The sequence below is a fragment of the Rhinopithecus roxellana genome, chromosome 8 (genome assembly GCF_007565055.1).
Source record: "Rhinopithecus roxellana isolate Shanxi Qingling chromosome 8, ASM756505v1, whole genome shotgun sequence".
Taxonomy (NCBI): Eukaryota; Metazoa; Chordata; class Mammalia; order Primates; family Cercopithecidae; genus Rhinopithecus; species Rhinopithecus roxellana.
The window spans coordinates 32047968-32061054 of record NC_044556.1 but is presented as its reverse complement, the minus strand read 5'-3'; the positions used below and the strand labels follow the sequence as shown (position 1 = coordinate 32061054).

The following is a 13087-nucleotide window of genomic DNA, read 5'->3' as shown; positions in this document are numbered from 1 at the left end:
ATTCCAAACTTGGAAGTGGATGCAGTAGATGACACTTTGCTTAGTGTCTGTTTTGGGAGAAAGTGGGTGAATGTGTTTTCATTTGTACAAGGCATGGTTGCATATGCTAAGCAGGAGCATTTTATAGTAGTGACTGTTATGGTAATCAATGGACATGTACATATGGAAAACTAATACGTTGTTGTTAGGTATCTCTCATCTGTGTCTTTTTAACACCCTTCCCATAGGTGAGGAATTTCTCACATTAGAAGTCCCACCTTCCTGAGGTACAAGACTGCTTTCCCAATGTCCATTCTCCCTATCTTCTTTTGTCACAGAAACTTCATTTCTCCTGGGCACATTACTTCCCAGGCCAAAGATGTCATTTCCAATGTGACTGAGTTCTAGCCAATGATCATAAGCAGAAAGGGTGTATGTTATTTCTAGGACGTTTCTTTAAAGGGGAAGGAGCAACTCCCATTCCTCTTTTTCCCTCCTGTTGTTTGGAATGCAGATGTGATGGTTGGACTCTAGCAACCACTTTGGACAAAGAGTCCAAATGGAGAAGGGAAACTACATGCTGAAGATAAAGTTAAGATGCTAAGTCACTAAGGCCATTGTGAAGCTGACATTACCAGCACTTAACTCTCTACCTCAAGACACCTTTTTCCATGAGAAATAGATGTCTGTCCTATTTAAGCCACTGCTGTTATTTGGCTATATATGGCAGAACTTAATGCTAACTAATCCACTTGCTCTTCCAGCCTCCCTTGTGGCTGAGGCTAAGGCCTCTGCCCCAGACTCTGTGAATTGCACACAGTGATGCAAGACTTCAGTTTTAAAGAAGCAAACCCTGCTTCTTTGTTTTCTTATGAGAAGGGCAGTGATGGAGGGGTCAGGATTTTGGAGACAGCAGTGGTGAGACTGGTATCCAGTGCCACATGTCATGGGTAGGGGTTCTGGTGTTGGTGCCCAGCAATGGCTGTGGTGCCTTCTCTAGAATAATCCCACACATGCTTAGGCGTACTTCCTGGCTACCCAGCTTCCAAGGCCAACTCCCTGGCCCTCCCAGGGATTCAATGAGCTACCTGATATCACTAATAAATTCTTTTGCTGTTTTAGCAACAAGGAACTCTAAGTGATATGCCACCCCTATCAGGTCTAGCAGATTTTAAAGATCTTATCTTTAATACCTTAGCCTCTATCCTACCTGCTTTGAACCACTGGCTCAAACCCAAGATTACTCCTACACTTGGGTTTAATTAACCTTTATTTCTACTTTTCTGGATGTGGGAGAGATGTAATATGCTACCAAAATCTATTGTTCCATTATAATATGCATCTATCCTTGCAACTAGATATAGCCACACAACTGAATCTCAGCAATCGAATGTGAATGGTTGTGATGTGGGCAACTTCTGCCTCACTTGCATAATGGAAAGTCACTTCCTTGGCTTGGGCAATACAGCTCCAACCAAGGAGATAAGGAAGCACCCTAAGGAATGACAGAGGCACGAGATGGAAGGAACTGGAGTCCCTGAATAACTTCACGGAGCAGGACAGCTTCCCGACAACCTGGACTCTTCCCTGTAGAACCGTTACATAAAAGGAGAATCAACTGTTTCCTATAAGCTGCTGTCTTGGGGTCTCTTTCAGCTTCATCTTTTTCTGCTAATACAAGGGTAATGGAGGCATAGAAGGCATGGAAGTTGTAATTAACAACAGATGATTACAGACCAATGCAGAAGCCACCAATACAGGCTGCTGTGTTCTCCCAGCGCATCTCATTTTCTGATTCTATTCTATTAATAGAAGGGGGAGACACACTGAACGCTGTATGAGCACTGTCATGAGGCACCAAACAATCTCACGGTCCAGGACTTCTGCTAGGTTCTAGCCACCATTAGGTTATCCTTTTTGGTGGCTCAGTGTGAGGTACCTAGGTTATCCTACTTCTGTCTCTGACTTTATTTATTCATATATATATTTTTTGAGACGGAGTCTGGCTCTGTCGCCCATGCTGGAATGCAGTGGCCGGATCTCAGCTCACTGCAAGCTCCGCCTCCCGGGTTTACGCCATTCTCCTGACTCAGCCTCCGGAGTAGCTGGGACTACAGGCGTCCGCCACCTCACCCGGCTAGTTTTTTGTATTTTTAGTAGAGACGGGATTTCACCGTGTTAACCAGGATGGTCTCGATCTCCTGACCTCGTGATCCGCCCGCCTCGGCCTCCCAAAGTGCTGGGATTACAGGCTTGAGCCACCACGCCCGGCCATGTCTCTGACTTTGAAATGTATGTTTTTATCTTTTATAATTTTGACCACAATGTTTAGAAAATCATTTTCATTTGCAACTCTCTTTGTTTACCACGTCTTCCCTCTTTTTTAAGGATTAAGTGTTTTTCTTTGATAATCACCTTTCAAATCTCAAATGTAATACCTTACCGTTAATATAGCTATGCACTTTTAATTTGAGCTTCTAAATCGGGAATCAGAAAACTACTATCACCTACTGTTTTTTGTTCTGTTTTGGTTTTATTATTTTTTACTGTGGTAAAATACACATAAAATTACCGTCTTAACCGTGTTAACAATTCACTGACATTAAATGTATTCATAGTGTTATGCAACTATCCCCACTATCTAGCTCCGTAACTCTTTTCATCTTATGAAACTGGAACTCTATACACCTAAAATAATGTTTTCCTATTCTCTCAGCCACTGACAATCAGCTTTCTACTTTCTCTTTAGATGTTTTTTGACTCTCTCAAATAAGTGAGATCACAGTTTTTGTCCTTTTGTGACTGGCTTATTTCACCTTCAATAATGTCCTGAAGGCTCAACCATGTTGTAGCATATGTCAGAATTTCCTTTCTTTGTGAAGGCTGAATAATATTCCTTTGTATGTATACATGATACTTCATTTATTCGTTCATCTGTTGATGCACACTTGGATTATTTCCACATTTTAGCTGTGTGAATACTATTGTGAACATGGGTGTACAAGTCTCTCTCTAAGAGCTTCCTTTCAGTTCTTTTGGGTGTGTACTCAGAAATTGAATTGCTGCATCATATAGTAATTTTATGTTTAATTTTTTTGAGGAACTGCCATACTGTTTTCCACTGTGGCTGTATCGTTTTGCATTCCCACCGACAGTGCACAACAGTGCACCAACATCTCCATATTCTCACCAGCGCTTGTGATTTTCTGCTTTTGAATACCATCCTAACACATGTGAGGTGGCATCTCGTTATACTTTCGATTTGCATTTCTCTAATGATGAGTGATATTGAGCATTTTTTCATGTGCTTAGTGGACATTTTTATATCTTCTCTGGAGAAATGTCTATTCAAATCCTTTGCCCACTTTTGAATCAAGTTGTTTGGTTTTTGTTGTTGTTGCAGTCACCTGTGTTTGTAAATAAAGTTCCATTGGAATGCAGTGTCCCACCATTCATTTATGTATTGTCTATGACTACTTTTATGCTATGATAAGGCTGAGTCATTATGACAGAGCCCATTGGCCAGCAAAACCTAAAATGTTCACTACCAGCCCTTTGCAAAAAGTGTTTGCTGACCTCTCTTCTAGATGTTTATTTTACTCATTTCATATTTTCATACTATCTACTTATCTTTTCTCACAGTATTAACTCCTAATTTCTATTATTTTTTCCTTTTTATTTTTATCCCTTCTGTATCGAAGTCAAACATTCATAAATATTCGGCTTAATTTTTCCTACCAGTTGCATAAGATTATAACTTTGCTCACATTTTTTCTTTCTTTCTTTCTTTTTCTTTTTTTTTTTTTTTTTTTTTTTTTTTTGAGACAAGGGCTCACTGTCGCCCAGGCTCGAGTGCAGTGGTGCAGTCTTGGCTAACTGCAGCTTGACTTCCCGGGATCAAGCAATCCTCTCACCTCAGTCTCCTAACTGAGTGAGCGCCACCATGCCCAGCTAATTTTTGTATTTTTTTTGTAGAGATAGGGTTTCCCCATGTGGCCCAGGCTGGTCTTGGACGCCTAGACTAAAGCGATCCACCAGCATGGGCCTCCCAAAGTGCTGGAACTGATTATAGGAGTGAGCCACCATGCCAGGGAAATGAGTCATTTGCTTCTTAATGACCTTAACATTACACCTATTTCTCCCTTTTACAGTGCAGCTGCAGGCAGTGATCATCTGGACAACGGCCCCACAAGACTCTCCTCAAAATCTCCCTGTTCTGGGCTACGTCTTAAGGTTGGGGCTTACTCCACTATCCAGCCACTGTTGGAGGAACCTGCTCATCAGATGGTTATCCAATGAGTCCTGCTCCTTTGCAGATGACTTAATATAAAATACCCACAACACCTGCTGACCACACAGATTGCTACTGTGTGACCCAAAAAACTAGGCTTCCCCATCTCATGTTAAGCTATTCAAAGACAGCTAGCAGCTACTAAATGCTGAAGTTACAGAGAGCTACTGGCTCATTCTCTAAGACACATACATGTAAAATCTTCTGAACGTTATCCTGTATCTTCTCAGGTTAAGACAACTATATCCAGAGCTCTAAATCCCAATAATGACTGTACAGGTTGGCAGAATCTTCCCTTGAGGGAATTCTTTCAATTTTTCACATTTTTTAAACATTTACTGTATTTCAGGAACTGTGACTGATACTAGAGGTAAAAAGTTCAGGCCGGGCGCGGTGGCTCAAGCCTGTAATCCCAGCACTTTGGGAGGCCGAGGCGGGCGGATCACGAGGTCAGGAGATCGAGACCATCCTGGCTAATACGGTGAAACCCCGTCTCTACTAAAAATACAAAAAAACTAGCCGGGCGAGGTGGCGGGTGCCTGTAGTCCCAGCTACTCGGGAGGCTGAGGCAGGAGAATGGCGTGAACCCGGGAGGCGGAGCCTGCAGTGAGCTGAGATCCGGCCACTGCACTCCAGCTTGGGCGACAGAGCGAGACTCCGTCTCAAAAAAAAAAAAAAAAAAAAAAAAATTCAATAAGACATGGCTTTTCTCTTCAATAAATTTATGATTGAGTTTGGGTGAAAAACAAGTACCACAATTACAATATGGTGGGATTATGTTTTATTGAGAAGTATCATGATGAAGGAGATCTAGATCAGGGAAGGCTATCAGGACCCGGTAAAAGAAGGCAGTCTGCCTGGGAGCTGCCCAGCCCTCTTCCCCGTCAGCCTAGCCCCTCTTTGAACCATGCCAGTTCTAGACGGCCTACCGGAAAGCTGAATGAGTGAGGAACATGGCACAGAGCACTTTTCCGTAGTAATCCCCACATTGAGGAACAAAGGGATGTAGCTAGAGGGCAGAAATTACTAAGGAAACTTATGAACCTGCCTGACCACCACCCCCAACACACACACACCCATCCACTAAGCTCTGGCTGTGGACAACAGAAGACAAAAAACCACTCACAATTCGAGCACAGTCCTGAGTCAAGGGAGCCTCAGGGAATAAGACAACACAAGGCAGGCATGGTTCAGGCTTTACTGGGCATCACACAGGGCTGGGGTAGGGACCTAGCAAAGGGAGCAGGGCATGCGGATGGTCTTTGAGGACAGTGCTAGGGAGCTCAGAGATCAGTCTGGCTTCTCAAAGAAGAGACAAGCACTGATAGGAAAAGCAGTCAGGTTGGCGTTAGTGCAGGAAAAGAAAGATGGTAGGAGGGGGACTTTGATGGAAGACAGTGGGGAGCTGAAGCTTTAAAGAGCCTTGATGCAGGGAGGGATGATGTTAGAAGAAAGGAAGCCAATGAGGCCTTGGGGAAGAGAAGAGAGTAGAAAGAAGGAGAAAGAAAGAAGGCGGGTCCAGGGAGTCGGGCTGTTCTCCAGGGTCGCAGGCAGCAGGGTCCGCTCTTCCCTCCCATCTTCTGGCATCACGGGGCCCTATGTGCTGTTCCACGTGGCTGTCGTTCCGAACAAAAGACCTCGGTGGAATCGGCTGGACTTCATGTAGGCAGAGATCTTCTTCAAACCCTGAGGGCGGGAAGAAGGGGCCAGAGCCCGGTCTGTTGTCTAGGGGGGCTGGAGCAGCCTTGCTGCAGGCACAGCAGGTCAGGGCCCTGGCCACAGCCTTTCCATGTGGACTCAAGTGCTGGAGCATCACACAGTCTCTTAGTGTCTCCAGCTCTTCTAAGTTAACTCTTCTAACTTCCTTTAAGTAATGTTATACCATAATAACAGCTACCATTTACAAAAGAGCTACACTGTGCTGGGTGCTCTATATCCAAAAGAAATTACAACATAGGCTTAGAAAATCCACTCGACTACTCTCCAAGGTCAGTTCCATTATCACCGTTTCTCATATGGAAGAACAGAAGTTCAGCAACTTCCTCACACTCAAATAGCTAGTAAGTGGGACAGGGCTGGAGTATAGCCTGGGTCTGTCTTCAATTCTAGCAAGTTTTTGCCAAATTCTCATCCTTTTCCACCCAGCCACACCCCATGCCAGATCCTGTCACTCCCTGTCTGCACAAACATTCTCCTTTTTCACAGGGAGGTTCTTGGCTTGCCTAGGATTGCACACACAGAAAGGACCTCCAGCAGAACAAAGGGGTTCAGAACACACCTGTGCAGCCAAGAAGAGAGCCCAGATCTCACCCAATGGCTTAGCAAAATCTGGATGAAATGGATAGGGCAAGGGTGAACAAGCAAAAGAAAGGCCAGACCAGGCTCTAATCATTCCCCTTAAAGCACAAAATCCAAACTTCTCCACCTGGTACCTGAGCTAAACCTCCCTGTGTCCCTGTGCCCCCACCACATCTCCAGCACTACTACTGCTAGCCAGGCCACATGACACTCAGGTGTGCTGCACACAGTCTTACCAGGAATCAACAACCATGTAACTCCTAAAGAATTCAAAGAGATCCAGGGCTCCCTCTCCCCAAAGGGCCAGGGCCAGGGCCAGGGTCAGGCAGGCTTCAGGCCCCAGCCATCGGCTGTTGCCCACTGCTCCCCTCCCACCACCTCTTACATAACCTCAAGGCTGCTCAGCCTGGACCACAACCAGAGCTCATGGGAACTAGCTGAGCAAGCAGGCTTTTTGATGGGGAGTGGCAAAGGGAAACAGATTCTAGGCTCAGAAGCCTGTTGGACTAATGCCTTGAATCCCCAGATCTGTACTAAAGTAGGATTTGCTGCTCTCAAACAACTTCAGCACGGGTAAGGGATGGTTCCCCATGAGTGAGGGGCAGGCCCCGGGCCTGGTACCCAAGTGGTGCCACACACACCTCACAGGCTGCTCTGCCTGCAGGCCTCTCACTGCACTCATTTCCAGGATGGGGCGGTCATCTATGCATCTCCCACTGTGCCTCACACCCTGCCTCATGCAGAGGAGAAGGTCGGTGAATAGGAGTAAAATCAGTGTGCTACTCATCTCACAGGGGGAACACTTGGAACATTGAAGGGAAAAAAGAGAGGAAGAAAGATAAGGAAGGACACTGCCCCAGCATAGAGCACTTCAACACACACTCCTTCAACAGGCGCACCTACATATGTCCCCTAAATCAGCTCCAGCCTCAGCTCCGTATCTCAGGATTTTCCACATGGGGGTCCAACCATGCAAAGCTTCTGGGGGTAGCTATGAATACTGCCTGTGGGCTTCATACTCGACATCAGTGCCACTGTGTGTCAGTCCTACTATTTCCAGCTGCATCCGCACTCCTGAAGTGCTCTGCCTCTTGCAAAGTGTCCTGGGCTGTGAAACCCAGGCTGGATGAGGCCTGAGGATTTTTTCTTCTGTCACAAAAGGGAGAGCCCTGACTGCCACCCATAGATCCAGAGGCTCACAGGGAGCCCAGTACAGCCTCCACTGGCTCTGGGACCCTGAGCAAATGCCTGACCCTCTCATTCTCAGTTTCTTTATCTCTAAAACAGGCAAGATAATTCTGTCACCCTGTAGGGATGTTATAAAGTTCAACTTCCACACAATAGGTATAATGTGCTGGGCACGGTTCCTGGCACAAAGCCAGCACTCAATAACTGCAAGTTATTCTTTGTGTAGCTCCAGGACTGGGAAAGCATCTCAAAGGAGGTAACGGAAGAAGGGGCATCAAAGAGAAAGGAGGATGGGGGCATCACCTCAAAGCGGGAGATGAAGTCCTTCAGGTTTGGGAAGGAGTCCAGGCAGCTGGGCTCAAATATACGCTTCATGTCAAGGACATCATAGGCGAGGAAATCCACAAAGGTGATCTGCAGAAGGCCAAGAATGTGTGGTATGAAAACCCTGTAACACGGCCGGGCGTGGTGGCTCAAGCCTGTAATCCCAGCACTTTGGGAGGCCAAGACGGGCGGATCACGAGGTCAGGAGATCAAGACCATCCTGGCTAATACGGTGAAACCCCGTCTCTACTAAAAAATACAAAAAACCAGCCGGGCGACGAGGCGGGCGCCTGTAGTCCCAGCTACTCGGGAGGCTGAGACAGGAGAATGGCGTGAACCCGGGAGGCGGAGCTTGCAGTGAGCTGAGAGCCGGCCACTGCACTCCAGCCTGGGCGGCAGAGCAAGACTCCGTCTCAAAAAAAAAAAAGAAAACCCTGTAACACATGAAGGAAAACAAATCCCATTCCCCATTGCACTCCTCCTTTACCTTGTCTCCTGCAAACCATGGCCGCTTCCCCAGAAACTGTGAGTAGAGCTTTAGCTTTTCAGGGAGTTGCTCTAAGTACCTTGGCTTCAGTTTCTCCTGAGGCAGAAAACAGCTGTCACCATCGTCAGACAAAAGCTCCATGCATAGACATGGCCTCCCCAGGGCTGTGGATGGCCCCGGCTGGCCGCGGGCAAGCAGCCATCTTCCCCACAACTAAAACTGGGGCAGTGCCCAGGCTTCAGTTGGATACATCAGCAGTTACTAGACTCTGACTGGGTGCCAGACCCTATCTGAAGTGATCAGAAGGCAGAGAGGAATGAGATGCTGTCCCTGAATCTATCCTCACTGTCCTCCCAGTGGCCTCTGGGTCAGCCCCAGGAGTGCCTGAGCACCTGGCAACCTCTGGACCCAGACATGGGCAGAATCAAGGATGCAAAGAACCACAGGAGCTCAGGGAAAGAAGTAGAAAGTTCATTCTAATGCGGTAGCAGAAGAAAACAATGAACATTGAATAGTTTCCAGGGAGATGAGAAGTTCAGGTTGAAAGGAAGAAGGGAGGGGCCGGGCGCGGTGGCTCAAGCCTGTAATCCCAGCACTTTGGGAGGCCGAGACGGGCGGATCACAAGGTCAGGAGATCGAGACCATCCTGGCTAACACAGTGAAACCCCCTCTCTACTAAAAATACAAAAACTAGCCGGGCGAGGTGGCGGGCGCCTGTAGTCCCAGCTACTAGGGAGGCTGAGGCAGGAGAATGGCGTAAACCCGGGAGGCGGAGCTTGCAGTGAGCTGAGATCCGGCCACTGCACTCCAGTCCGGGCGACAGAGCGAGACTCCGCCTCAAAAAAAAAAAAAGAAAGGAAGAAGGGAGAGCCACCCTTTTGCTGGCTCTGAGCTGTCTCTTATGAAAATGTGTGGATTCCTGTGCATGTCAATGACAGCACTTGGAAACTATTGAGAAGATGCAATTCAAGAGGGCCATTACATTCCTCTATCTTGTACTTGTATATTCTAGGAGCAGGTAAGTGATATGAACCAGCTGACAGAAATGATCCATGACAGAGGCCAGAGACAATGAAGGAGATTCTGAACACAAACTTTACCATCTAGGAATTGAATTTCTATCCTGGGATGCCTGGATCGTGTCCTAAGATTGGTGGAAATTGCCTCTGCTTTTGTTGACATGACATTGAAGTCATGAGAATAACTGTTGATAGTATGGGAAAGCACTTGGAGGATGAGTGGTACCAAGGACTTAAGAAAAGACCAGTGTGTGCAGGAATGCAAGAGTCTTGGCCCCAAATCCAAACTCTGCCAGGTGCAGATCACTGGGGAGACTCATAAATTCTGGGTTGTAGCAGATCATGACCAGTTGCATCCTGTTGTCCATGATCTGGTTCTCCAAAATGTCCACACGAATCTTCAGAAGAGGAGATGATTCGTGTGGACATTTTGGAGAACCAGGCTATAGATGTTTCCAATCAGCAGGCCGGGGTCCGCTACAGGCCTGACTTTGTCAGTCCTTCTCTGGTCTGGGCCAGAAGCCAGGCAAAGGGGTGACTGGGAGTGGGGTGCAGGACTCACAAAATTTGGGTCAAAGCAGAGTCTGGCCAGCTCCATGCGGTTGTCCATAAGCTGGTTCTCCAAAATGTCCACACGAATCTTCTCCTCTTCTGTCTCCCCACCTGCCACCCACAAAACACAGACTCACTCTGAGCATCGCACCCCAATCCAGCCAAGGAGGAGGCCACCTTCCCCCCACACACTGCAGCCAACCACACTCACACAGGTTGTGCTTGCGGGCAATGTAGCGCAGGATGGCGTTGCTCTGGGTGATCTTGTAAGTCCCATCAATCAAGTAGGGCAGCTGGATGAATGCGAAACCGGGGAAGCTCAGTTGGGCCACCAGGTTCCCCAGCATCCCCTTCCCATAAGCAAGGGCAGAGAGGAGACCTGGCACTCACTGTGCCTGCTCATGGCAGGCCTGAAATAAGAATACTGTCACATGAACGAATGAGCTTGGACACAGAACATCATGGAAGGGCTGTGTAGACAGCCAGGAGTGACAGGAATTGGGCAGAAGACTCCTGATCCTAACCCCTCTAAGCTGGGGAGAGGACATGCGGTCAGAGACACGTTGCACTTTCCCCCAAAACCGCCCCTTCCCCTGCACCTACATTGGGAAAGTCCAGGCCCAGCTTGAATTTTTCATTCAGCCACTGGCTTCTGTCATAGTCAGGAGCTGTGGTGGGGAAGATGAAGTGAAAACAAACCTCCCCAAAGCCCAGCCCTCCTTCCCCGGGACCCTCCCAAGGAGCCAGTGGCAAGACCCCTGAGACAGGTGGATCTAGAATCTGACCAGTCAGTCCCACATCCCAGGGATAAGGGAGAAAGAATCCCGGTGAGGACTCTGGACCCCTCTCGACTAAGGCTTCCAGGGTTTAGGCAAGCCCTGAGGGACACCCATCCCAGTTACCCAGGAAGGGGGCCCAGCATCCCGCCCCAGCATTCTGCCTTGCAAAGACAGAGGGCTCCCTCACAGGGGTTCAGGGAAGGGACAGCCTGCAGCTCCAGCAGGGGAGGCCTGCAGAGGCAGCCACAGGTGACCACCATGGGTTGCTTGGTGCCAACTCAGCGGGTGTGGGCAGGGCCCGGACACGAAGGTGCCCTTACCATGTCCCATCAGGTACTTCTTTTCCTCGTAGTTTGAGTCTGTGTATTCCAGGAGCAGGCGGATGGCGTGGGCCAGCTGGGAGAGATGGCCCGCATGCAGTTCGGGTCAAAGATGGTGGGTCCCTGACTTGGTGACTTTCTCTGCACCAGGCGAGCCCCCGTGTACACTGCACTTACCTGTTGCCTCCTCTACCCGCCCCCACCGCCAAACACACACACAGCGTCACGCACAGGCCCTTCTGAGGGCGACCGCCCTGAAGAGGAACGGTCTCTAGACCCCGTCCCTCAGCTGCTCCACACTTCCCTTCCTCCACTTCCCTTCTCCACAGCCCTCGTCCCACCGTCCAGCGGACCCTCGCTCACCCCGCGGATGTCCCAGTACCCCAGGATCATGGGCATGGTGCCTGTTGGTGCGGATTCTGCAGACAGGCCTCAGCCGAGCAGGGCTCAGACTTTATGAGAGACCCAGGGAGGGGAGAGGAGGGGCCTTGCTGCGACCCCGCCCCTCGGCCCGCCACGCCCCTGAAACGCGCCATTCTGAGGCCCCGGAGAGGGCGCCCGGGGCTGGAATCAGTAAGACCCCCGCCCGCCTCCCAGCCCCGAGGGTTCCTGGAGCGAGGTCAGGGCGCCCGGAAGCCGAAGGCGGGGATCATCCTCGCCAGCTTCCCCAACCCGCCCTTAGGCTCCACGAGTCTATCCAGCCCTTGCTAAGTCCACAGCGACTTGGCTGTGCGCTTGAAACAGCAGCCAAACCCGAAAGGAGCAAAAAGGTCTACTCTCCTCTCCTCCCTGCCCGCGGAATCCCTCAGCCTTCTCTCCGCTGCCGAGTTCCCGCGGGCTCTGGGAGACTCGGGCTGCTGGGGTCAGACTAAAAGGTGGTGGCCCCAACCTGGGAATTTAATTCAGCCCCTGTCACTGTAAGAGCAGGACTTCCTCTGATTCGAAAGCTACTCCGAGGGCTTTGTCTCCCCTCTAGCCCCGCCTACACAGGAACAGTGTCACTGGTATGGGAAGGACCCCCAAGAAATGGGTCAGAGTAAAGGAAATGTGGTCTGTGTTTTCTGTTAGGGGCCCTCGGATACTGAGTCCTTTTGTCGTCTGGCTAAGTACTATGTAAATTAGCCACTTCGTATTTTGGCACAATTTATGAATCTAAATTAAAGGATCAGACCCAGCAAGTTGGAGAGGTATCTGAGGTGCCCCCTGGAAATGTCCAGCCAGTCCACTAGGTGAATCTCATATAGAGCAAAACAGCAACAGCAGCAGTGAGTGCAGTGGCCACAGAGGGCAGGCGAGGGAGGGTGGAAGAACTTCCCAGACCAAACTGAGGGTCAGGCTGCTATTTCTCTAGGCCGAATAACGAGATGCAGATCAACTGGAGAGGAAGAGAGGTTGTATTTCTACAACTAGTTGCAGGGAGAAGGCCTGGAAATTACCACTAGACCAACTCAAAATTACAAAGTTTTCCAGAGCATGTATACCTTCTAAGCTATATGTCTACAAGTAAGTGTGCATTCATCTAAAGACATAAGTGATTGACTTCTTTAATCTATAACTAAGTTCTGGGTCCTGAGACCTTACTCTGGAGCCTCAGTCTATTTACTTTATCTAAATGGGTCCAGGTGGCGGACGTGATTACCCTTACCTTGTCTCCTGCTACATCACGGAGGTATGGGGAGTTCCTTCAGACCCCCAATAAAACTTGTTTAATCCTAAATGGATCCTGTTAAGAATTCCTTCGTTATTTTGTCATGCTTTAAGGTCCAGGAAAGGCCTAAGCAAAACTCTTGGTGGGCTTTTGTTACATTCCAGCCTTTGTATAAATGTACTGGCTTTTTTTAACTTCTCAT

General features: G+C 48.7%; 1 protein-coding gene across 1 annotated transcript; it reads right to left on the bottom strand.

Annotated features, from left to right (window-relative positions):
- Positions 1-5448: 5448 nt before the first annotated feature.
- On the bottom strand, positions 5449-11766 carry GSTM5 (glutathione S-transferase mu 5). Its single transcript, XM_030935095.1, has 8 exons — positions 11601-11766; positions 11238-11313; positions 10742-10806; positions 10350-10431; positions 10149-10249; positions 8568-8663; positions 8060-8170; positions 5449-5956 (listed from the first exon to the last, which is right to left on the bottom strand). The coding sequence occupies exons 1-8, from the start codon at positions 11634-11636 to the stop codon at positions 5867-5869; spliced, it is 657 nt and encodes a 218-aa protein (XP_030790955.1). The 5' UTR covers positions 11637-11766; the 3' UTR covers positions 5449-5866.
- Between the last annotated feature and the right edge of the window lie 1321 nt (positions 11767-13087).

Excerpts from the sequence above, each read along its gene's own strand:
- GSTM5 (XM_030935095.1), bottom strand. The coding sequence starts at position 11,636 with ATGCCCATGATCCTGGGGTACTGGGACATCCGCGGG. Across the intron at positions 11,314-11,600 it reads GGTACTGGGACATCCGCGGG|CTGGCCCACGCCATCCGCCT; the intron begins GTGAGCGAGGGT and ends CATCTCTCCCAG. Across the intron at positions 10,432-10,741 it reads TGGGCCTGGACTTTCCCAAT|CTGCCCTACTTGATTGATGG; the intron begins GTAGGTGCAGGG and ends GCATTCATCCAG.